This window comes from Plecotus auritus, assembly GCF_963455305.1.
Source record: "Plecotus auritus genome assembly, chromosome: 14".
NCBI lineage: Eukaryota > Metazoa > Chordata > Mammalia > Chiroptera > Vespertilionidae > Plecotus > Plecotus auritus.
The window spans coordinates 14,541,097-14,567,769 of NC_137780.1; the positions used below are offsets into that span (position 1 = coordinate 14,541,097).

Genomic DNA, 26,673 nt, shown 5'->3' on the forward strand with positions numbered 1-26,673 from the left:
TAAAATATAACACAGGGAATATATAGTCAGTAATATTGTAATGATTATGTATGGTGTCATACTTAACGGGGTCACGTCATAAGTTATATAAATGTCGAATCACTATGCTGTACACCCGAAACTAATATAATGTTGAATGTCAACTATAATTGAAAAAGAAAAAAAGATTAATGCATCAACCACATAACATGTTTTTAAAGCTAAAAGAAATTAGAAAAATCAAGAGATAAATGACAGTTTGAGAAAATGTTATTTGCAAAACATTGATATCCCGAATATGTAAAAGTGGTAACTCTGAAATTATGATTAGCCATAAATCTCCATTCTTTGACCACAGAGAAAAAAGAAATTTAGTATGCCATTTCTGTAAAATTTAATCTATTCATTATTTTAAAAAACATTTTATTTTGATATTAATTTTAGAGTTACAGAAAGCCAAAAAATAATAGTGTTCCTGTGTATCCTTTGCCCAGCTCCCCCTAATGGTCATATCCCACAGTGCTATTATCTAAAGCTCTTACTGGACTTGGACCAGCTTTTCCACTAATTTCCCTTTTCTCTTCCAGGATCCAACCCAGAATCCTATGTTGCATTTCATTGTCTTGTCTCTTTAGTCCTCCTATCTCAGATAGTTCTTAGTGACCTTGATACTGTTGAAACGTCCTTGCTCAGTTGACTTTGTAGAATGTCTCTCATGTTGGGTTTGTCAGATGTCCTTTCATGCATAGATTGAGGTAATGTATTTTTGGCAAGAATATCATAGAAGTAATTTCATATTCTTCTCAGAGCATGATGTCAGGGCCTACTTGATGGTGCTGTATTTAATTGATAATGTTAATCTTGCTCCTTGGTTAAGGTAGTGTCTGCCCGTTCCCCACTATATACAGTTATTATTTTTTCCCTTTGTAATTAGTAAATGTCTTGGGGGAGACACTTCAAGATTATGCAAATGTCCTATTTCTCCTCAAAATTTGCCCATTGATTTTAGCATCCATTGGTTGATTTACTTATAACAACGATTACATAGTGATTGCCAAATGGTGTCTCAGCGTTGTTTTAGAAGGAAACTCCAGGATAGTGAACTTTCTGTTTGGGCAGTAAGCAGCCATTTGGCAGTGCTGAATTTGGAATTATTTAGACCTTTCACAACAATGAAAAATGTTTCAGTCTATTGATTTAGTAAATGTTAGGGTTGCCGAAGGAGGACTGCATGAGGCCAAAAGTGGTAAATTAATTAGGTCATCTGGAGACCAGATGGGCTGAGCCCCCAAATGGCGCCAGCACCTAGGGGTGGGGAGGCAGGTTTTCAAGGACTCCAGGCTTTTTTGGGCTTAATGGTTGAGGGTTGGCCTATGAACCAGGAGTTCGTGGTTCAATTCCAGGTCAGGGCACATAACCCAGATTGCAGGCTCGATCCCCAGTGTGGGGTGTGTGGGAGGCAGCCAGTCAATGATTCTCTTTCATCATTAATGTTTTTATCTCTCTCTCCCTCTCCCTTCCTCTCTGAAATCAATAAAAAATATTTTTTTTTAAAAGAGGGAATTTGGCAGAGACATGAGGGGATGCACGTGCAGGGAGGAAAGACCAAGTGAGGACACTGTGAGAAGATGGCCGTCTGCAAGCCAAGGAGAGAGGTCTCAGGAAAACCAACCCTGCCAACACCATGGTCCTGGAGTTCAGCCTCCAGACTGTGAGGACTTAAAGGCTGTTGTTTAAGCCACCCGGTCTGGTATGTTATTATGGCAGCCCTGGCAAACTAATAGGCTCATGATGATGGTGCTGGTGCTTTCTCATAAGGTTAGCTCAATGTGTACTTATTTGAGTGTGTGTGTGCTTTCTCCCACTTGATTGTGCATTCCATGGTTAGAGCAGGGGCCTTGTCCAATTCTGGACAGTAACCTCAGTCAGAGCCTAAGGCAGTGCCTGAGCCATAGGAGATCCAGGGTTCTTCATTTGGGGCCTGCAAACCCTAGCACAGAGGACAGTGTAAGAAATAATAATGTAACAGGTTAGAACCAGATGGTTTTCTGAAAGCATATTTTAGTAGCAGAAAAATGACTCACTTCATTAGAGGGATATTTGGAAAAAGAGGCTTTTTTTTTAAAGCAGTTCTGCAAATAAGGAGATTAGCCATTATTTCAACTTCATTTCATGGCTTTGTCAAAATAAGATTAATCTGTGAAAAATGCCTTCCTTGAGGGCAAGGCTTTCTCTGTGTTGTCTGCTCTACTATAAATGGTTCTAGGCACATAGTAGTGTGCAATAAATATTTATTAAATGAATGAAAATAACTTCACATCTTTTTTCCTTCGTAAGAATTTTTGAATTGCTTTTAATAGTCTCTTATACTTAGCCCAATGTCAGTTATTCCATAGAGGGTAATATATTTTGTCTGTTCTTTTCTCCCTTAGAATTGCATCAGTTGTCTTGAATCAGGTCTTCGCTTTTTGATGTTTTGACCTTAGATTGCCCTTAAACTGAAGTCTCACCACCTAGGTCCTAGCTCAATGGCACTGGCTCCACCTTGTGTCAGAAACGTGATACCACACACACTGAAGGCTGGCTTGCCAAGAATCAACCTGCCCCTCCCATCCCCCTCAAACATTTTAAATGGCCCAAATGCTATATATAAATCAAATGGTGATGTCACTCTTGGGCACCTTATTGTGACTCATTTGTTGTGAAATGACTGTCTCCATGTTTAGTACTGCCTGTAACTCCAAGTGCAGAAACAAATTCTTAATATTTAACCATAAAGGCTTTTGGAGTTAGTTTGTAGTTCATACCAAGAATTAATGGCCTGATCTTTTTCTGGCCTCTGTTTTTTCTTGCCCTGCTCCTTTTTCCTTACCTGACCTCTGGGAGCCTTACTACGCCTCGGTTAGCTGTATGGTTTTCCCAGAATGGCCAGGTTCCCAGCTCCACCCAGAGGCCATCTGGAGTTCTTCAGGGCCCACCTGACCCTTCTGCTGCATTCCCAGGTATTGACACAAAATTGCAGAGTGAAAGGAGCTCATGGGATCACCATATTCTGTCCGCCGGGCATGTTTCAGGACATGAGAGCAGGAGAGCTCTGAGTCATCTGTTCCTGCTCTGATTTCCCTTTCCTCTCCTCCCAGGGACTCTGTGCAGGAACTTGGGAGGCCTCCCGAAAGAAATGCACCTCATTCCATTGCCTTTTGAGGAAGGAACACATTTGAGTAGAACGGCCTGTTCGTATTTAAACATAGCCTCCCTTCCTCTACCTCTGTCCTTGGTTTATGTTCTTCTTAGTCACCCTCTACTTGGCCTTTACTGGGCAGCGCCATCAGCCAGCCTTCTTGGGCCAGAGGTCACTCTGACCGTTTTGCTGGGAACTGCTCACCTTTTGAGAGCCTGAGCCCAGTGCTCAGTACAAGTCAGTCATGCAGCCCGGCTCTCGTCCTGGGGCAGCAGGAGCAGTTCACAGCGCTGCCTTCCTCATTGTTCCACCATCTCTCCACATGCTTCTTATTTCCTGCAAGGAGCAGACGACCGTAGCAGCCGCATCTCGGCTCATTCTGCGGGATATTTTAGATCGATTCAGTGTTCCCAAGTTTTCAATTTCAGTTCTACAGTGCCGAGTAAACAGGTTGTAACTCCTATATTTCACTGTGAAAATGAAGGTTAAGACATCCTTCATTTCAAGCCCAAGTGATAAAAACAGTATAACACAAAAAGCCAGTTGTTTGTAAGTAGTTTATAAAAGGCAGGATTTCTTTTACTATTCCTTATTACTTTGGTTTTGATTGCTGAGACTGAAATGTGCTTATGTGTATTTTTTTAATAAACACTGTTTCATAAAAAAATTTCAAACTTCTAGACAAATAGAAAGAATGGTGTACCGAACTGCTATGCACTTTCACCTAGATTCCCCAGTTCTCAACATTTTGCCAAATGAGCTCTTGCTTGCATGGACTCACTCTCTGTCTCTCTCCATATACAGGGTGTCCTAAAAAATGTATACACACACTTCGAATAATTATAAAGGCAGTATTTATAAAAATACATTTCATTTTCAAAATTGAGCTATCAGCTCTTAAAGTGTGTGCACAGTTTTTGGGACACCCTATATGTGCACATTTATGCATTTTATTGTTTAATGATTATTTTCATTTTGCTGGACTATTTGAGTAAGTTGCAGACATTGTGACCTTTTTCCATAAATACTCCAGGTATATATTTTCTTTTTAAAAAATGTTTTTACTGATTTTTAGAGAGGAAGGGAGAGGGATAGAGAGATAGAAACATCAATGAGAGAGAAACATCATTAATTGCCTCCTGCATGCCCCTACCGGGGATTGAGCCTGCAACCTGGGCATGTGCCCTGACCGGGAATCAAACCAATGATCTCTGGGTTCATAGGTTGATGCTCAACCACTGAGCCACACCAGCTGGGCCAGTGTATATTTTCTGAGAACAAAAGTATTCTCTTACACAAGCCACAGGTTTTGTGTGTATTTTTAAAGATAATCTTAGAATCAGAGCATTGGGGAGGACTTTAAGAGTCATTTGCTCATTCCTCTGGTTCTTGCAGATAAATTCTTTGACAGAACAAAATCGATATTTTCCAAGGGTGATAAACAGGGGCCAGGTCTGTAACATAAGTGTGTGAATGAGAAGGTATAGGACAGTTCTCGTGACATGTATGTATGCGCCATGTAAACACACCAACACTATGCAAACAAAACCTTCTCTGAGGGCCAGGTCTATCCCTTGTGCTAGGGTCTTTTCCGCAGCTAGGGTTCAGGAATCTGGAGAAGGGCTGCATATAAATGAATAAAGAGACTAGAGAAGAAATATAAATTTGGGAGGCAGGGGGAGCCAGGGGAGGCTCCACTTTCTAGTGAAGTGGGCTCTCCGAATGTCCGGACCCACGGCTTTTTACTTGCTGGAAAACACATTGGCCCTTTAGGAATGCAAACAGGTAAAGTTTGATAAACAGGAAAAGATGATCAGGTTAGGGTAAATTCCTTCAGCTATTCCCCCAGCAGCAGGTAAACAGGATAAGATTATTAGGTTAGGATGCTCAAAGTCACTAATTATCCGAGAGATGCAAATCAAAACAACAATGCGATACCATCTCACACCTGTCAGAATGGCTATCATCAACAAATCAACAAACGACAAGTGTTGGCGAGGATGCGGAGAAAAAGGAACCCTCGTGCACTGCTGGTGGGAATGCAGACTGGTGCAGCCACTGTGGAGAACAGTATGGAGTTTCCTCAAAAAACTGAAAATGGAACTCCCATTTGACCCAGTAATCCCACTCCTAGGAATATATCCTAAGAAACCAGAAACACCAATCAGAAAGGATATATGCACCCCTATGTTCATAGCAGCACAATTTACAATAGCTAAGATTTGGAAACAGCCTAGGTGCCCATCAGCAGATGACTGGATCAGAAAACTATGGTACATCTACACAATGGAATACTATGCTGCCGTAAAAAAGAAGGAATTACTACCATTTGTAGGCACTTGGATGGAATTAGAGAACATTATGCTAAGTGAAATAAGCCAGTCAATGAAAGAAAAATACCACATGATCCCACTCATTTGGGGATAATGAAAAACATTATAAACTGATGAACAAAAAGATAGTTACAGAGGCAGTAAAGCATCAAACAGACTGTCAAATTACAGTGGTAAGGTTAGGGAGAGGTGGGGGAAATAAGAGATCAACTGAAGGACTTATATGCATGTATATAAGAGTAACCAACGGATGCAAAACATTGGGGGGTGAGGGCATGTATGGGAGTGGGGTGGGGGTGGGGGCAATGGTAAGATATGTACACATATAATACCTTAATAAAAATTTGAAAAAAAAAAAAAAAGATTATTAGGTTAGGGGAAATGCCTACAGCTGTTGCAGATCTTCAGACCTGCTGAAGCCCCAAGGTCCATCAGCCTTCTGATGAACTTCTTGCATAATTATGACCTCTGGAATTTGCTACCAGCATATCCCCCTTTTTGATTTAATAAATTTAACAAGAATTTATGCCATTTGCAGAGCTCGGGTCCTTTTAAGATTTTTAAATTCAATGGAAAGAATTGAGTTCTTTCATGTCCTTTTAAATTGCTGCCAGGCATCAAAGGAATCAGTCTATAGTAAGCTCCTTTCTGAGCCAACAATTCTTTGAGTCCCCTTTCCAATCACTGTCCCCTGTGACATGACAGCAATGATATTCCAGTTCTGGATGGTGGACAAACGGTGAGCAACGGCAATGCAGATCTGACCTTCTTTGGCTTTGTCCTGGGCAACCTGCAGCGATGCACAGCTGCTGACTGCTAGCATGGCAAGGCGTCTTTACTATCCCCCATCTCTGGACTGTTTCTCCTCTGTCTCCTCAGCGTGTTGCTTGGGGCCTCCGCCGTCTGTGGCTGGAGTAGTCTGTCAGTTCCTCTCTCGGATCCATTGTTGCAGAAATCCACACGGCTTGGAGGAGTTTTTTGGAAATATATAAGCATATTCTCAACCAAAGGTTAATAAAGAGATCTTTCTATAAGCTAGACTTGGGATCTTTTCATTCTGCCCAAACCATTTTCCTTTGGCTTATTCTGACACCATGGGTGTCTTGCCATCAGCATTACAAGTGAAAAAAATTTTAAGTAAGGCTTAATGTAGTTTACTTACAGGAGATTACTCCACTATCCCCCCTTTTTTGTTTTAATACATTTCAGAGGCTTTTGGAAATCCTGCAATGCAGTCTTGATAGCTTTTAATTTAATTCTTAGCACAGAAGTATGACTGGCCTGAATTCATTGTGCGATAAGTAGCTTTTACTATGAGATGAACCATCAGTAAAAAACTATTTGAGGCAGAGGGCGGGGGCCAGACGCTGTGGCTCAGATGTCATGTGGTCTGTGTTTCTTATGCTCCCTATGTCACATTTCCTGTGGCCTTCGTGGTCGGGGCTGTGAGCTACCACCTGGAATGGTTCATCCGGGGAAAAGATCCCCAGCCTGTGGAGGAGAAGAGATCTCAGAGCGTCGGGAGGACCGAAAGTTGGATGAGCTGCTAGGCGAGGACCACACCCAGGTGGTGAGCCTTAAGGACAAGCTGGAATTTGCTCCTAAAGCTGTCCTGAACAGAAACCGCCCGGAGAAGAATTAATAGAGGACACAGGGCCATATGGGTCCTTCCATAGGCTGTGACTGGTCCTGCCACCATTTTGACCCAGCTCCAGAATCCACATCTGATTTGCATTGTTGCTTATTCTGGCCCCTCGGGCACCACCCAGCCACACACATACTGGGTGCTCTCCTACAGTCAGGCACACGGACACACTAGAAGCTGAGAGGCCAGTGAAGAGGAAGGCCCTGGAGGGTTCTGGCCTGCAGGCTGCATCCGTTGTATGGTGGGCACAACTGCCCAGGCTTCTGGGCGCACTTCTGGGAGTAGCATTATGAAATGAACCTGGGCTGCCAGTCCCTGCAGGGAGGCAGTTTGGCCTCAAGCCAAAGTGCATGGGATTGGGGTGTTGCCTTAACAGAGATACCACATGTCTAGTTCCGGTTTGCATGGGAAGAATTCAGAAATCTACCTGGTTCCTTCTCTGTCCTTTGTGCTCACTCTTGCTGAAATCTTGTCCTGCCAGCTCAGGAAAGTGGGGGACTCATTGGGGAAGGGCTGTTCTTGGCAGCCCAGGCTGTTCACTTGGGGTAAGCGAATTTGCTTGAAAATAGTCACCATCTTTCATCCCCCCATCACTGTATAGTGCAAAACTTGATTAAAGTGTCATCTGAGAACCATATTGATCTAATTCTATCTTCCAGATGGTGTATGGGGTCTTCTTAGGAATTACGCAAGTGCAAGCATTTCAGAGTAGGATAACATTGGCCTTTAACTGGAGGCTTGGTTTTACTAGTGGGGTTGCACTGGGTCCTGGAGGTGGTGAGTCCTGGAGGCCCAGGTTCCCAGAAGCTTTTCTGTCATGGTGAGAAGAGGCTTATTGGACCTTTCAGAATCTAAATTAGAATAGACCAGGGTGCTTAACAGTTGCTATCAAATTTTCCAATTTCACACACACACTTTTCCCTATAAAAATAATCAATGTACTTAAAAGAACATTTGGTATGGATTTTAAAAAAGGGCTTTAGTACAACTCCCAGGGCTCTAATACAACTAAAAAGCTAACATTTTGTTAAGTTTTTAACAATTTCCCTATTGCTGGAGGACATTTAGGTGGTTTCTGGTTGTTCACCAGTATAAATAGTGCAATGAATATCTTATACAAGGTTTTTCCTGAATTTTGGGTTAAATGGTAGGAATAGTAAATGGCATTTTAGATGAAATGGCATGAGCAGTTTTAAGGGTCTCAACACATAATATAAAATGTCTTTCCTAAAGAGCTATAGAAGATTATACTAAAAGCTACCATTTAAGATGCTGCAGGGCCCTGGCTGGTGTGGCTCAGTGGGTTGGAGCATCAACCAGTACACGGAAAGGTCATAGTTTCAATTCCCAGTTAAGGCATATATCCAGGTTTTGGGTTTGATTCACACAAAGGAGGCAGCCGATCGATGTCTCTCTCATGCTGATGTTTTTTCTCTCCCTTTCTCTCTAAAATCAATAAAAACACCCTGGGGTGAGTGTTAAATAAAAATAAAAAAAATTAATTAATGCTCCAGGAATAGGTTTCTGCCTAGTACAACTAAGTTCCCCTGAATATTCACTTATTTCAATTTGCTAATTTAAATCAGTCTGAAATAAAGCTTTTTTCCTAACTTTACTTGATCTTGGGTATGGACAGTAAATGACATTAATTAAATTTCTGCTATTAGTCTTAGGGTATACCCATATAAGCTTTGTTTAGGGAGGCAAAATGTAAATTACTTTTCTTTTTGAGGCCTAATATGTTAATTTTTAATTATAGTTCATAAATATTTGAAGGAAACCTCCCTTTATTTCCTCCCAGTGTAATTTCTAGGTTACATTTAAGGAGCTTCTTTTAAAACCTTTTTCTTTCTTTTAAACAGAGCAACACACTTGTTTGATTTTTTTTTTTTTTTTTTTTCAGATGCTGGCTCATGCTACCATGCCTATATTTCAAGTGACTCTCTTTTATTTATGGTGACTGATTAATGATCAGATTTAATGCTTGAATAATAACCTCCAGTTTACCCTTTAAATATCAGCAGAAGAGATTTAAAAATTTTTAAATTTCTCCTTTTTATTAAGCTTAAAATTTACTTTTAAACAGTATTCTTTTTGGTCAGTGCTCATTTACATACACAGAGGGATTATGGGAGGTCTTAGTAACTATTTTAGAAGACTTTACTAGAATTAATTGTTTAACATTTTGGCTTCTCATATAACTGCAATTATATGAGACCTTGATTATATTTTAAAAAGCTTAATTTATTAAGTAATTAAAGTAGGCATCTTTATTGAAAAAGCAAAGTAAGCAAACTTATACGTTTGACCTATGAAGTATAAATACCGTCCCATCCCCCCAGCCTATCTGAAAGCAGGATGCCTGAGGGCTATTGCTTGCTTTTGTTTTTAAAATTCCGCTGCTGAAGAAATATTTAGCAACTTTGCCTTGCCTCCCTTAGAGGTTAAAATCCTCATAACATTTAAAATATATGCATATAAATAAAGTAAAATATATTTATTAATTTCTATTTGATAAAGCTTTCCATGTGATTTCAAGTCTAATTAGATTGGCCTATTTCAAAATTCTTTTAAGAAGAGAGAATAAATTCTTGAACCACTCCAGGGCCCTTGGAGTGTCCTAAAATCATCTCTCAGTTAAATTCTTGAAATTTAACTTGGAAAGATTATCAAATATATATACATATGTCCCAATGATTATATTATATACTTTTTATAATTATTCTAAAAGATATCAATTAAATTTAAACTGGCTTTATATTAAAAATTTGGTTAAGACCACAGAATTAATCCTCTTTTTTAATTAGACCTAGGTTGAAATTTTACATTACGTAGTACTAAAATATATTTTGAACTATTAAATTCTCCAGAGAAAATAAAAGAATTATTTCCTCAAAAATAAATTTCTATACTTTATGTATTTTGTTATCACAACTATATGGTTTCTCCTAACTTAATTTGAACTTTAAACTCTTAGAAGCCTCAAATTTTACCTGGCAAGTTAAATACTTAACATTTCTCAGATTAATAATAACTTCACATTTTTAGAATATATTTCAAAAATAAAATAAAAGACATATTTAATTAAATAGATTCAATTCTGTCCTCTAGATTTTTCATATGAGGCAGACTCAGATTAACATTTCAGTATTATGTCATTTCAAAATACCTAGATATTTAATAAGTTTTATTATGTAATTCAGCAAACTCCAAAATTTTAAGTTGCCAACGGCTTTGGAAGCAAGCCTGGTCTATTTAAATGTAAAATCGCCACATTCTTTCTTTAGAAGTTGCTGCCAGTGGGAAACTAGCCCCCTCCATTAACAAAGGGTGCATCCCAGTCTTCACCTGGGCTACTGGACCTTCATTATCAATATACCTATACTTATTACTGAAAAGCTCTACCACAAATCCTTTACTTTAGTTATATTTATTTATCTATGTTTTAATAAGTTTGAGATTTTAAAGCCAATTATTATTATCCAAGGCATTTACTGTGGCAAATTCTGTAACAGAGATAATTTACTGACTTTGAGGAATGTGGTCTATTATTATTCAAAATCTACCCTTTATTATGTAAACACCAACCTTATTGCCTAAACTCAGCTTGCATTTTTTTTTTCTTTTGGGTCATTTTCACCTTTTTTTTTTTTTTAGAAAAAGTCTTGGGGTTTATTCTATGTCATCTGTAAAGAGATTAAATTAGTTCAAAAAGCCAACCAAGATCGGACAGGGTGTGCCATTTTTCTTAAGCCAGTCTTTTTCTTTTCACGAGTATAGAAATCCCAAATTTGTATCCCTTAAATTCTGCAAAATTTTACTGGGAAATAAAAAACATGGCGGAAATGAGACTTTCTAATAGTACTCTCGGGTGTGGGCATCCATTTTACAGGATTACCACATGTCTCCCCACCCCCACATCCTGTTTCTTCTGGGGAAATTCAGTAAATGGTCTGGCCGCCCAGGTGGTTTCTTTTCCCAATTAAACTAAAGGCATGCTTAATATACTAACAATAAACACATTAATATATTACAGTTCTTTTCCTGAATCATTTCCTGTTCCACTCTCCATAGCATTGACTGGCCTTTAAAGTTATTTTAGCTAAAATCTGCCTGTCCCAAGACGTCCCACGGTAATTTTTAAACAAAGCATCAGAGAGTTCCCTGGTGAGAGGATTAACAGCTCCACCCTCTCTAGTTGCCAAGTCTTTCCACACTAGAAGCAGAACAAGACATCACATAGTTAAAGATGACAACAGCACTCTTTTTCATTGAGCCTGATTTAAGAAAGTACCTTTGGCATTTGAATTTCTTTATCCTTGAGCATGGAAGCTAAAAATTTACAATGATATTTTTGCCTTTTGGTCGAATCCTTCCCCATTATGGCCTGGCTTGAAACAAAAGACGTTCCTGCCCACTCTGGATCTCGAATTCCAAAGCTTGGTATGGGCTTTATGCGAAGTGAATCTCCCCACCAAATTTACCAGTGAACCCCACCTTTACCGGTGATTAACTTCTTCGCTCTGGTGAATCTTCTTCTCCAGGTGTTTCTCTTTGAGATGCCAGAAATGCTAGGGTCTTTTCTGCAGCTAGGATTCAGGAATCTGGAGAAGGGCTGCATGTAAATGAATAAAGAGACTAGAGAAGAAATATAAATTTGGGAGGCAGGGGGAGCCAGGGGAGGCTCCACTTTCTAGTGAAGTGGGCTCTCCGAATGTCCGGACCCACGGCTTTTTATTTGTTGGAAAACACATTGGCCCTTTAGGAATGCAAACAGGTAAAGTTTGATAAACAGGAAAAGATGATCAGGTTAGGGTAAATTCCTTCAGCTATTCCCCCAGCAGCAGGTAAACAGGAAAAGATTATCAGGTTAGGGGAAATGCCTATAGCTGTTGCAGATCTTCAGCCCTGCTGAAGCCCCAAGGTCCATCAGCCTTCTGATGAACTTCTTGCATAATTATGACCTCTGGAATTTGCCACCAGCACCTTGGACCATCGCTTTGTGACCCCTGGATCTCTCTTCAAGGCTCCCATGGGGTGGAATTTCCAGATCTCTCTTTAGAAGCACCTGTTACAGTCAAGAATTCTCCATTAAGTCTAATTAAATTCTCAGCTGAGATTTATGCGAGTCAGCAGTGTGCAATGGTTAAAAAATACAGATTCCACCTGCCTGTGTTTGAGTCCTTTCCTCTTTTTACTAACATCTTGGGGAAATTACCTAACTTTTCCTCATCTGTAAAACAATAAAAATATTACCTACCACACAGAGCTAATGTGAGGATTAAGTGGATATGAATATTTAAAGCACTTTACAACAGAGCCTGAAAGACTTAATAAAAACTTGCTATCTCTGTATTCTATTACTATTAACCCGACAGCCTGGAGGTACTTTTTCTCACCTCCGGACAGATCATGATCATGGTATCAGGGATATGAGTGAGATGTGAAGACTGTTCTTTCTAGAAGTCTTAGGGGAGATGTCTGCTCCTAAGCCAGAAAGCTAATTAACCTGTTTTTCTCACCTGCGAGCGACTTCGTTTCTGTCTCATCCCCTGTTCTACTTGTCCCTCCTGTCAGACTCTTCACAGCTCCCGAGATTCCCCTCATCCCGTGGACACTGCTGCTTGAATATGTTGGCTATAGGTGACTCGGAGCAAGTTACCTAACTGTTTCCTCATCTGTAAAAGGAGGTTCAGAGTGTATGTTCTAAGACTCTTGACTACTTTCCCCCCAGAGAGATCGGGACCATCATCAGGTCGTTGGGATGCTGCCCTAACGAAGGAGAGCTGCATGATCTGATTGCAGAGGTGAGTGGCCGAGCAAGGTTTGTCAGCAGACTCTGCGACTCTGGCTTCTTATCATTGAAAACCTTTTTACCTGAAAGTAAAAATGCCCTAAACTGATATATGGCTCAATGAAAACATGAGGGCAGCTATGTGAATTATCCAAGCAGCAGGATCTGAAAGAATTAATATCAGATCTTGAGAAAATGGCTATAACTAAGTAACGCAATGGATCAAGTGAGAGCCCACTTTAGGTAGTGTATTCTCTAACATTAGTTGAAAAAAGGCCAGTAGCCACAGGGACTGACTATATACAGAAAGGGTATTGACAGATGACAGGAGCATTCTAAATAAAGTCAGTTCAAAGGGGATAGGTAGAAGCAGAAGTAGAGACTAAGGAATTTATATTAATTTGGAAATGGGGACGAAAGGGGCCACATGCTAACCTGACAGCTCAGGGAAGGCCTGCATGGCGGTCTTGCAAACTCAGAGACCTAAAGTAACCGCAAAGGATGGTCTGAAATGAAACTTTAACTGAAAGCAGGTATGGTGGGTAGTTACGTCCTAGGCCGGTATCTTCACTGACAAGGTCAACCTTTACCTTAACTGAGCCCATCTGTCTTTTTGCATCTACAATAATGTATCCTTGAAATGTCTGGGTAACTTATAACTTCCCTTTTTCTGGACTCCTTGGGGCACAACCTAAAGTGCCTGGGCTCCAGGACAGATACCACAAATTCCTTCTTGTTATCATGTTAATTGTTGACTTTTGGCTATCCTACACCCATCTAAGTATGTGTCTATCATTTTACTTTTTAACCAATCCCAGAGGTCCCCCACCCTGCTTTGCTTTCTCCCGCCTCTCTAGTCCATCATCAGTGGATTTCATGTAACCCACCTACGTCCCTCCTTTGATTGTAGCGTATAAAATAGATGAAAACCTGCCATTCTCCGGAGCACTATCCCAATCGGTTGAGGTTCTGCTTTCCCGAAATTGTTGCAAGTTTGGCTCAAATAAACTCACAAAAGTTCTTTACAGGTGTGAATGTTTTTACGTTAACAGAAAAAAACAAACTAGCTTTCGGAACAAGTAGTAAACAATAAAATAATGACCACTTTGCTTTGACCAAACAGTCTAAGAATTAAAAATAATTGATTATTTGCAAGAGTGTAGATGAAGGATAGACTTACCTCGTGCAGCTGTACTGAGCAGCCCAGGCCAGAGCTCCACGCCTGTTTGGTTTTCTAGAAAAGTGATCTCATTTCAAGTGCAGCTTTCAGTTCAACAAAGCAGAGCCCCAAAGGAAAATCGCTGCTGGGCAACCACCCCGAGAAGAGTGTTTTTCAGAAATGCTCTAGCTCCGTGGTCGGCAAACTGCGGCTCGCGAACCACATGCGGCTCTTTGGCCCCTTGAGTGTGGCTCTTCCACAAAATACCACGGCCTGGGCGAGTCTATTTTGAAGAAGTGGCGTTAGAAGAAGTTTAAGTTTAAAAAATTTGGCTCTCAAAAGAAATTTCAATCGTTGTACTGTTGATATTTGACTCTGTTGACTAATGAGTTTGCTGACCACTGCCCTAGCTGGTTTGGCTCAGTGGATAGAGCATTGGCCTGCGGACTGAAGGGTCCTGGGTTCGAGTCTGGTCAAGGGTGCATGCCTGTGTTGCGGGTTCGATCCCCAGTGGGGGCCATGCAGGAGGCAGCCAATTAGTGATTCTCTCTCACCATTGATGTTTCTGTCTCTCTGTCCCTCTCCCTTCCTCTGAGATCAATAAAAATATATTTAAAAAAAAGGAAAAAAAAGAAATGCTCATCTAGGTGTGTGGGTTTTTTTGGAAGCCATGGACAACTAAGAGAATAAGAGGAAAAGAGAAGGAAGTGGGATTTTATTCCCTCATTCCTCGCACCTAGCACAGTACTTACTTGCTTAACGGAATACAGAGGAGAAGCAGTTGTGGCTGGATGAGTAGCTTAATCTCTATCAGTTTCTCCATAATAATACCTGTTTCAAAGTTTGCTTCAAAGGTCAGTGAAATGATGTATAAGAAGACATGTTTTGAGTCCTCAAGCACAATATAAAGTTAAGGAATGGAAGATTAGAAAAATGATTCTTTTGCCTGCATGCCAGTACCTTGGTAACTAAAAAGCACTACTGATTTTTCATTAGCATTTTATTAAAAGTATTCAATAGCCGAAACCGGTTTGGCTCAGTGGATAGAGCATCAGCCTGCGGACTGAAGGGTCCCGGGTTCGATTCCGGTCAAGGGCATGTACCTTGGTTGCGGGCACATCCCCAGTGGGGGGTGTGCAGGAGGCAGCTGATCGATGTTTCTCTCTCATCGATGTTTCTAGCTCTCTATCCCTCTCCCTTCCTCTCTGTAAAATACCAATAAAATATATATTTTTTAAAAAAAAAAAGGTATTCAATAAAGCAGGAAATCTTTACATTGTTTTTCCATTGTGGGATCCAATGAAGCTATTCTTACTTGTTGGCTACACATCGGTTTTTGCACCTAAGAGTATATTTCCTGGGCTCCCTCTTCAACGTTACCGGCCATTATATGCGACCTCAGCTTCTATGGTTACACCACTCTGCCTGGCTTCCATTACTTGGGGAGGGGGATGGGGCTGCTGGCCAGTGATTCCATGGATATTACCATGCCCAGATCTGTGTGCGCCTGTCCTAGTTGGCCGTGGCCTGCAGAGGGCCACCCCAGAACTTCTCAGGGATGCCCGTGCCTTTCTCACCAGCACATTCTCATGTCCTTGGTGAGGGGTGAGTCCTCTGAGCCCTCCCGTGGAACATCATTCTCTGGTGGGTTTCCTGATTCATAATATACCCATTCCAGCCAGCCCCCTTTTCTCAGCTCAGCATTCTACTTCTCTCAGGCTGGTCACCACTTATTCCAGGTGTCTAAGGAGCCACCCTCTTCTGTCATCCTTGCCAGGGTGTTAGGTCTTATGTCCTGAGAATGTGCCCAAAGCCAGTGAATTCTTGCTGATCCAGTCTTCTATTCCAGCACCTTTGACAAACTTTCAGCCAATATCAGGGGTACTCCCTCAGCTCCTCCTCGTTCATGCTAGCTTATTCTTTGGGCTGTATCAGTGTATAGTCTCATCCCTCCCTTATCAGTGCCACACTTCCCCAGCCTGATGGCTATTCTAGGGTTTAAGCCAACTATTCCGTGTCCCTGCTAGGAGAGGAAAGGGGGCAGTTCCTGAGGGTACTGTGGCCAGGCCACGGACATGTTCTGCAGCACAGTGGTGTGCTGCCTTCTACCAGGGAAGGGTGGGTGCAAGCCAGCATGTCTGGGGTCTCCACCTGGATGTTTCAGTTACAGAGAACTGGAATAATCAAACAATGCTCAGAGAGTTTGGAGTCACACTTTATTCACCGGTGGGCTTAGAGAAAATGAATTCAAATTCTAAGCAAGGCTACAAGCAGAACTTGCCTTTTTATTAAGGAGCCAGCCCTATGTGCGCTTAGTGGTTATCTCGCTGCTGGCCTTGAAAACAACACAGTTCTATCTAATTAAAAAATGCACCTGGCATGGCATTGAAATTATGGGCATATCTAGTCTCTGGCCTACAAGGTCAGACAGCTAAGTTTATCTTCCTCATTATTCAAGGAGGCTAGAAAGCAAAGTTATATTTTTAGAATAAGAGTCCGTCTAAAAAAAAACAGCAGAGAATTCCAAACAGCAGTTTTACAAAATAGGGGTTAGCCTTCTCATTTCCATCCCATGTTTCAGTGTGCCAGGTTTTTGTGGCCAGGGCCCTGACCTCAAATACTGGTCTTGGCTGTGCAGTTCTAACTTGCATGCCTTTTTAAAAAAAAATATATCTTTATTGATTTCAGAGAGGAAGGGGGAGGGAGAGAGAGAGATAGAAACATCAACGATGAGAGAGAATCATTGATTGGCTGCCTCATACTGGGAATCGAGTCCGCAACCTGGGCATATGCCCTGGGCCGGAATTGAACCTGGGACTCTTCAGTCTGCAGGCTGATGCTCTATCCACTGAGTCAAACTGGCTAGGGCATAACTTTCATGCCTTTTATTTGTAGATGTCAAACTGTGGCCCACAGACCAAATCCTCCCCACAGCCTGTTTTGTACAGCATGCTAAGAACTGTTTTTACATTTTTAATGGGTCTGAAATACTCTCAACAATAAAAATAAATGAAAAAGAAAAAAAAAAAGAAGTGCAGAGGTTGACCACCCTGTTTTATATGTTGCTGAGTCTGCTCTTTCACCGCTGTTGATAAGGGCATCTTTGTAAGCCATCACAGAGGCTCCCAGGCTTTCATATGTACTTTGCAACCTCTTGGCAATGGCCCTCAGTTCTTCCTTATTCTGCAGGGCATCAGCACAACCTACAGTCACCTCGACTGTTTGTAGGCCATGTTCTCCCCCATCTTTCAAATGCTTGAATCATGGCACCTGCAAAGGCATTTCTCTTCACCGGGGTTTTCCCAGGTCACCTCTGGTTACATCTTTAGCAGTGAACTGCCGGAGACTGTCCCCAACACCACAGCATCCTTTTGCCTACTTGGCAGAGAGTGACCCTGTCTCAGAGCTCCATCTAATCACCTGTTTGCTCCAGCCACTGCTGGCACCACTTGTGATACTTTGGGTGCTGAGAGGCAACAGTGAGCATTAGATGGTCAAAAGGTTTATTGTGGAAAACACCAGTGAGGGGAAAATCAGCCAGGGGAGGCCAGGAGAGCCATCAGAACACAGTACAGGTCTGACGCCTGTGAAAGAGGGAAGGAAAGGAGGGAGGGAGGAAGGGAGGAATGGAGGAAGGGCTTTAGACTGAGTAACTCTAGGAAACAAAGCAGTGGGGGATTCTCAGTCTAAACTTGGCCATCAGAGGAGTCCGCCTCCTCAGGAATGGCACTTATTTTAGTATCCCCACCACTCAGTTACCAGCTGGGAGCAGCACAGGACTAGTGTGGCCTTGGCATAGACTTGATGGCTAGAGACAGCATTTAATGACGGTGCCTACGGTTGGTGGTCTGAGGTGGGTTTTCATGGCTGCCGCAGTTGTCGTCTGAGAGAGCCGTAATGTGAGCCAGGGGTTGAATGTCCAGTAGAATGTGGCCAGAGAGTTGGCTGCCCCGGATTTTCTACCTCTGAGCTTACCATGGCCTGCCTCTAGTGTTCAGGAATGGAACTGAGAAGAAAGCTGCTTAGGGATAAAATGAAAGCCCTCATCAGGGCCAAGCAGCGGGCATGGGAGAGTGAGCAGAAACATTACCAGCCAGGTAGGTCAGTGACAGATCAGAACGGGGCCAGGCTTATCCTGGAATTCTGTCCTGGGGTAAAGAGATGACTCGATAGCAGGGGTGATGTTGCTAGTGTTGTCCTCAACATATCTGTCTCTTTAGGCAAACAGCTTTCCTACACGTCTGGCATTGTGGAAGGTGGGAGAATGGACTAGATCTCCCCTGATTTGTGTCATGTTAAATGATAGAGTTAAAGAAGTGTAGACCTGAGGTACTTTGGGGATTATCTAGTATTGGCTACCAGCCATTACTTCAGAATAGAAATAGGTGAAGTTGGGCTGGGGTGGGGTTGGGAGGAATGTGTTGTACAGAGAACATTGAATTGTTTCATTGTAGTTGGAAGAAAATAATAAACAGTGCTAAAGTGTGATCAACAGCAGGGAAATAGATAACAGTGGTTTTTCCTCTCTCACATAAATGTACAACATTTATAAGTAAACTAGAGGCCCATTGCAGGAAGATTCCTGCAAGAATAGGGCTTCCGGCAGCCTTCTCCGCAGCCCCGCCTTCTTCCCTCCCATCTCCGCAGCCCCGCCTGCTTCTCTGAAGCTTTGCTCCCTTCTGCAGTGCTTGGCTTCCTTCTATGCTGTCTTCAGTCTTCGCTCTGCACCTGGATATGCAAATTAACTGCCATCTTGGTTGGGTTAATTTGCATACTCCTGATTGGCTGGTGGGCGTGGCTTGTGGGCGTAGCAGAGGTCCGGTCAATTTGCATGTTTCTTTTTTATTAGATAGGATGCATTTCATAATTTTATAGAGAGCACAACCATGACTAATACAAATTAAACTAATACAAATTTTTATTTTAAATATTTTATTGTATAAGTAACATTCACATTACAGAAAACTTTTAAATAGAGAAAAATATCCTTTCCAATAACCCATCACCTTTAACATAATCACTGTTAGTATTTAGTATACTTCCACGTTATTTTTCTGTACATGTTTTTAACATGACTGTAATCTTATAGTACAAATCAGTATGTACAATTCTGAACCTTGCTTTTTCATCTAATTATAACAAAACCATGTTATTACAGAGTTTTCATTATTAAAAAATACATGCCAATTAATGAAAATTGGGCAAGAAAAAAGTAAGGGAATGATCTCTGTGGTACCTATCATTCAGACACAACCAGAATATTTTACTTTTTTAAAACTCAGTATTACATCAAAACAATTCTTCCACACTGTTATCTAATTTTTAAAAACTAACATTTCAAGAAGGAAACCCTATCATACAACAACATGGATGAGCCTTAAAGATATTATGCTGTGTGAAATGTGCTAGTCACAAAAAAGGCATATACGTCATGATTCCATTTATGTAGGCAGACTCTTAGAAACAAAGTCTTGCTGTTGAAGATGCATTGAGTTAGAATACAATCCTATATAATCCTATATAATAAAAGAGTAATATGCAAATTAACCATCACTCCGCTACACTCAAAGCCACACCCACAAGCCACGCCCACCAGCCAATCAGGAGCGAATATGCAAATAAACCCAACCAAGATGGCTACGGCCACAGAGAGCAGGAGGGAGGCTTGGGTTTCCCCGGCAATGGAGGAAGCCAAGCTTTCCGCCTGCCCTTGCCGGCCTAGGCCTCCACTCAAGGCTACAAAGTTTCAATGATAGAAGATACATAATCCCAAACAGAAATGGCGGCAGCCATGGAGCTGGAAAGAGCAGGAGGCTAGGGTTGCCCCTAGTGATGGAGGAAGCCAAGCTTTCCGCACACCCCAGCCCAGGCCTCCGCTTAAGACTACAAAGTTACAATTATAGAAGATACATAAATCTCCCAAAAAATGGCTGCCGCCACTAAGCAAGCAGGAGGCTTGACTCTGCTCCAGGCTACAAAGTTTCAATTGTAGAAGATAAATAACCCCCAGATACCAGGGCCTCCCTTGGGTCGCCAGGGGCGTGGCCGGCCTGCAAACCACCACAGGCCCCTCGCCCAGGCTGCCTCACGCCCCAAGGGAACCCCCACCCTGATCCGGGACACCCTTCAGGGCAAACCAGCTGGCCCCCACCCGTGCACCAGGCCTCTATCCTGTCTAATAAAAGAGTAATATGCAGATTGACAATTACTCCAACACATAAGATGGCTGCCCCCATGTGGTCAAAGATCCTTCCCCCATGTGGACACAAGATGGCCACCACAAGATGGCCAGCAGGGGAGGGCAGTTGGGAGGGACCAGGCCTGCAAGGGAGGGCGGTTAGGGGTGACCAAGCCAGCAGAGGAGGGAAGTTGGGGGCGACCAGGCCTGCAGGGTAAGGCAGTTGGGAGGGACCCAGGCCTGCAGGGGAAAGCAGTTGGGGGGGACCAGGCCTGCAGGGGAGAGCAGTTGGGGGGGAGCAGGCCTGCAGGGGAGGGCAGTTAGGGGTGACCAGGCCTGCAGGGGAGGGCAGTTAGGGGAAAACAGGCTGGCAGGGGAGCAGTTAGGCATCAATCAGGCTGGCAGGGGAGTGGTTAGGGGGTGATCAGGCTGGCAGGCAGAAGCGGTTAGGGGCAATCAGTAAGGCAGGCAGGCGAGCAGTTGGGAGCCAGCAGTTTTAGATTGTGAGAGGAATCGGGCTTAAACGGACAGTCGGACATCCCTCGAGGGGTCCCAGATTGGAAGAGGGTGCAGGCTGGGCTGAGGGACACCCCCTCCCCTGTGCATGAATTTCGTGCACCGGGCCTCTAGTTGCTTTATAAAATGTAAAAATGAACAGTGATATTTAAAAATTAACATGTTGTTATATATGTGATTTTGAGTATATCTGTGGACTAATACATTTATATATTCAACTTGACCATAATTCCTTTAGGGATTTCTCTCATTAGGGAGAATGAGGATTACTCTTTATTCATCACTCTATTCAGATTTGTATTATGTTAATCACCATGGCTTCCTTGCTTAAACCAAATCTCAACCCAAGATGAAGCTTTCCTCCCATGTATTGCAACAGTTTCAAACAATTGCTTTTGGGATAGATGGATGGAAGAGGACCGTAGTGGTGACCATGGCTCCAACACTTGTTGCCTCTGTCAAAAAGGAGCGGACACCACTGGGGGTAGGAGGGACACTCATGCCCAGGTGGAGAGAAGCTGACACTGAAGGGCATGAGACACTTGGTGTGGTGGAGCCCCTCAAGACCCCCTCCCACTCCTAGAGGATAAAATGGGGAAATTAATGGCTTGATGGCCACTGATGCACCCATGGCTCCAGATTGTAGAGACTCACAGTTGGAAGGAACCTTTATCAATGACCTGATTTAGCCACCTGTTAATTCTTGGAATCTGATGGTCTAGCCAAGAGATGATTCAGTCATTTTTAAAATATGCTTCCAATAATAAGAAAGAGACTTAAAACCCCAAAGAATCTCATATCCTAATTTTTGCACAACAACCTCTGGAATGTTTGGAGTAAATTATTTTTCTAAAATAGGCAGATTTACAGTTTTCATATGATAGTTTTGACAAATGTCAATTAATTTTTATTATTATATCCAAGGTAGAGAAATATTTTTAAATTGCATTTATGGTTTGTTTTGAAACATGATTTATGTTAAGATTTTTATATGTGGTATTTAGAGTTTAACTTGAAATATCTTACGGTTTTCATATTTCTACTACAAATAGTTAATTCATTTGCATATCTTATTTGGTGACCTGGAACTTGTTGAAATGGAGGTGCTTTATACACCATCTTAACTGCTGATCTGATCTTGCTTTCGTGAAGCATGAAATAGTTCAGTGTATTGACTGATCGTTGTGTCACTGGGGAGAAATGAATTTCCAGTGTGTGTTTTATTGCACCTGTTCGGTGAGTTCAGCATTAGAATAAATAAGGCTTTAATGAGGAAAGAGATGGCCTGCTGATTTCACTGTGGGAATGGGAGCAAAGAGCTCTGGGCTGTGGTCCCACCAAATCACCGGCGCCGGTGAGGACCAGGACAGGCACTTCACCTCTCTGTGCCTGGATACCCTCAGACGCAAAATAGATGAAGAACATTGACCTTTACCAAAGGAGAGTGAGAAGCAGTATTTGCCTCATGCTTTGAGACTTAGATAAGGTATATTTTAAAATCCCACAATATTTACATAATTACTGAGACTCTCCCATACTGGGCAAGAGGATGCAGAGAGGCTGTGGAGTGTCTGAGGCACTGGGTAGCCTCCTCTTGTGGCAACCGGAGCAGTGGCTTTTCCTCAGGGCGCTACTCCCATAATTCTCAGGAGGAGGAGAAGTCGGGTTGGTGTATGAGGGCTGTGGTCTCCAGGCGAACATCTGCTCACACTATTAAGATGAATTCACTATAAATGGTATGTGGAGGCTACGCTGGGGGATCTTCCTGCAAAGAGGTTTTAATACATTTGCATTCATAAATGCTGTCTATGTTACTTTCCCATCATTACCTCCTTTTCAGCACATTAACCCTTTTCTTAGGTGAAACAAACTAGATTTTGCCTTATACATGTTTGCAAAGCAAGATATATTTGCTGTGTTTGTTTCTGCCCTTTGAAGAGGAGGGATGTGTTTGGTGGTTGCCTGTTACTCTCCTCTTATCATGCCAAAGAGGCCAGCAGGGAAACAGCGGAGGCGGAGGCCTCGCTGCTAATGCACATACCCTAGCGGGCAGGGGTCCAGGGGCGAGGGATGGGCTGGTAGATATGCCCAGCAATTTAATACATTCTCACCACATTCCATGCTGCACTGTATGGTTGGGAGGCAGAAACAGTTAGGTCTGTATGGTGAGCCAAGGAGGATGTGTCTGAAATTTTAGCACCAGAAATTGACTCTTTCAGGAGGAAGTGTCATTGCATGATATAGAACCAAAAGTGTGTGCACCATTGACAGAAATAATGATTATAGTAGACTCTCAAGGTTCACGAAACACCCTGTCATCGTGTGTAACCTTCACAACTATGTCAGGTATCACTGTTCTCTCTGTATTACAAACAAGGACAGGAAGCTAGGGCATGAATTTAATCAGAATATTTTAAACTAGCCTTGGCCTAACATGGTGACTACACTGTTATATTTTTCTATGAAGAAGGCAATATCATTTTTTAAAGACCCTAAGCCATATCAAAGTGAAGTGGTTTTCCCAGCATGACTGCTGTAAGTGAAGAAATGGCAATGAATTCCTAGTCTTGGAACTTGTCTGCTGTAAGTTAGGGAATCTTTCTTGACTTCATTTCATTCTAAATTGGTTAATTGAGTTTTCTGCTGAGAAAGTAGGTCTGAAATGCATAATTTTCTCTCAACTCTGTAAAATCAGTTCTAAATTTGGACTATCTGCTTTTGTAATCTCTAGTAGATGAGTAAGGAATTATGCTTGATGACAGTGATTCAGAGTCTTTGGATTAAAATGTTCCATGCATAGTTAGTAAGTAAATATATCTCACAGCTCCAGAGGTCAGGAGTTTGAGGTCAAGGTGTCGGCAGGCTTGGCCCTGCTATGAGGGGAGGACCTGTTTTAGGCCTTTCTCCTGGCTTGTGCATGATTGTCTCTATGTTCATGTGGTGCTCTTCCTATGTACATGCCTATGTGTCCACATTTCCCCTTTTTATAAGGCTGCCAGCCATAGCGGTTTAGGCCCTACCCCAGTGACCTCATTTTTATTCGCTCTGGTAGCCGCCTTCCTCCTTCGCTCCGGCCCTGACGCCCTCCTGTAGCTTCCTCTACCCCCTGCCACCCCCCCGCAAAGCAGGCGTCCCTCCCCGCCCCAGCTGCTCCACACGCTGCCCAGAGGCCTGGAGCTGGGCGGAATGCCATCTTTGTCACGTCTATTTGCATATTCTCTCCTTATTGGCTGTGGGTGCCTCCATCTTTGTTGCAGAGTGATGGTCAATTTGCATATCACCCTTTTATTAGATAGGATAGTAATGCAAGGGTTGACAATAGGGGAAACTGGGTGGGAGGAATATGGGAAATCTGCATCTCTTTTCTGTAAATCTAAAACTAAAAAGTTTATTTGAACAGTAAAAAACCTTTTATAATACAAAACTAGTGGCCCAGTGCACGAAATTCATGCACATTAAAAGGGGATTTAATTAGAGGAAATAATTTAATATTGCTATTTGCCCTTTTCTATAATAGAAGTGTCAGAGATGAAAGAAAATTAGTAAAATGTATATGAAAACCTTCCTCCTGTCAGAGTCTGGGGTGCACCATGGGACCCAGAGTCAAGTCCCCGCCCACCCACATGTTCCTCAAAATTGTGTGAGATCCAGACCCGGCCGCTCCCCCTCACCCCCCCGCATTGGGCTAGATCCAGACCCGGCCAGTCCCACCCTTGTCAAGCCCCGCTGCGCAGGGGACGTAGCCTCAGGTCTCCTGGCCTGGCGCCAGGATGGGGTGGCGTGGCCTGAGGTCCCCCAGCCCAGCCCGGGTCGGGAGGCATGCCTTGAGGTACCCCGTCAAGCCCCGCCAGGTGGGGGACATGGCCTGAGATCCCCCGTCAAGCCCTGCCAGGTGGGGGGACGCAGCTTCAGATCCCCTGGCCCGGCATCGGGAGGGGGGTACAGCCTCAGGTCTCCCGTCAAGCCCCACCAGCAGGGGGGTGCAGCCTCAGGTCTCCCGTTAAGCCCTGCTGGGCGGGGGGCACGGCCTGAGATCCCCCGACCCAGCACTGGGGGTGCACCTTGAGGTCCCCTGTCAAGCCCCGCCAGGCAGGGGGGCACAGCCTCAGGTCCCCTGGCCCGGTGCTGGGATGGGGTGTGGCCTGAAGTCCCCTGTCAAGCCCCACCTGGTGGGGGGTGCAGCCTGAGGTCCCCCAGCCTGGCGCTGGAGCGGGGGGAGCAGCCTGAAGTCCCCTAGCCCAGCACCAGGACGGGAAGCGCACCTTGAGGTCCCCCATCAAGCCCCGCCAGGTGGGGGGTGCGGTCTGAGGTCCCCAAGCCTGGTGCCAGGGTGGGGGGCACGGCCTGAGGTCCCCCGGCCTGGCGCTGGGGCGGGGGGAGCAGCCTGAGGTCCCCTAGCCCAGCACCAGCACAGGAAGCGCACTTTGAGGTCCCCCATCAAGCCCCCTAGGTGGGGGGCACGGTCTGAGGTCCCCTGTTAAGCCCTGCCAGGTGAGGGGCGTGGCCTGAGGTTTCCTAGCCCAGCACCAGGACGGGAAACGCACCTTGAGGTCCTCTGTCAAGCACTGCCGGGTTTGGGGCATGGCCTAAGATCCTCTGTCAAGCCCTGCTGGGTGGGGGACATGGCCTGAGGTCACCTGTCAAGCCCCATGGGCGGGGGAGGGCATAGCCTCAGGTCCCTGCTGATTGCTCTTTAAGACCCCATATGGGAACTTGGCCTCAGCTGTGGGTGCATCCATCTTTGTGACGAAGTGATGGTCAATTAGCATATTCCCTCTTTATTAGATAGGACAGTGTTTGATATATATAAAACAGTCTATTTTACTGTATTTAGAATCATCATATACCTGTTTTATGAACCTTCATTTGCAAAATGCTTATGTATCTTTTTGTATAAAAAATGGATAAGATATGGCCTCCAGAGGATAGTGTTGGGTCATAGACAGATTTTCACAATCTGCCCAAGTTGAAGATGAACTTACTTTTCCTTCACTTTTGAACTCCAAGGCTTTTATTCATTATCCCTCTTTTTAAAAAAGTCAAAGGAAATTTATGCCTCTTCTGTTATCCTGATTGGTTAGAGATCTGCTTTAACTTGCTATTTTTGTGCAGTTTTGGCTCTACACTGATCTCTCAGGCCAGAATGAGCCACAGAATGTTCACCTTAGTGTTCAGTGTTCAGGGCACCAAGGGCTCCTGGAAGTTGCATGGAAGCTAGAGTGGGTGCGAGTGGGGCTTCATTAGATGCATGTCATGTGTTCGTGAATTCTCACGTGGTGGAGGGCGTGCTATAGAGCTGAAGTCCATCTGGAAAAACTGAAAACAGTTTGTAGATTGGTGAGGATGCTCGTGAAATAAAGGGGTCTCTCTTTCACAGTTGAGACTATCTGCTGTACAGTGGTTGTGGGGTGGAGGGAAGAAAAGCAAACAAACCATTGCTCTGGAGTAGATTTCTTCAGGAATCAGAATAGAAACTCAACATTTTACTTTAAAAATAACCCCTCCAAAGGTAGTCTCTTGAGATTGACGTTTTATTTTTAAGAATCTCCTGGGTTTGGGAATCACAGGGTGCGACCCAGTCAAGCACATCAGGACCATGTGAACATTCATTTGCAAAATGCTCGCCTTGGACCTAGAGGCAGCTGAAGACAATTGTTCATATATTGACGAGCTCAGAAATTTTGAAACACATCATTCTATCATTAGCGGAGGACATATTCTGCCAATAGTGGAATCTGAGGACTCCACTCATACTAGGCGAGAATCTAGTATAAACATTAACAAATAGCTGTCATTCGGAAGACAGTGTGTTCCATGTAGCAGCGGCCTATAGATTTCTTATTTTTGTTCAAAGAATAAATCTGTTAAAAGCTCTTCTGTTGAGTTGG

At 43.2% G+C, this 26,673-nt stretch overlaps 1 protein-coding gene across 3 annotated transcripts in view; it reads left to right on the forward strand.

Annotated features, from left to right (window-relative positions):
- The window catches only part of DRC8 (dynein regulatory complex subunit 8), a 91,928-nt gene that overhangs the window by 43,417 nt on the left and 21,838 nt on the right, over nucleotides 1-26,673 (forward strand). For all 3 annotated transcript variants that reach the window (XM_080651297.1, XM_080651295.1, XM_080651296.1), the window contains exon 3: nucleotides 12,873-12,945. In XM_080651297.1, coding sequence (XP_080507423.1) covers nucleotides 12,873-12,945 — 73 coding nt within the window. The remainder of the gene's footprint in view (nucleotides 1-12,872; nucleotides 12,946-26,673) is intronic.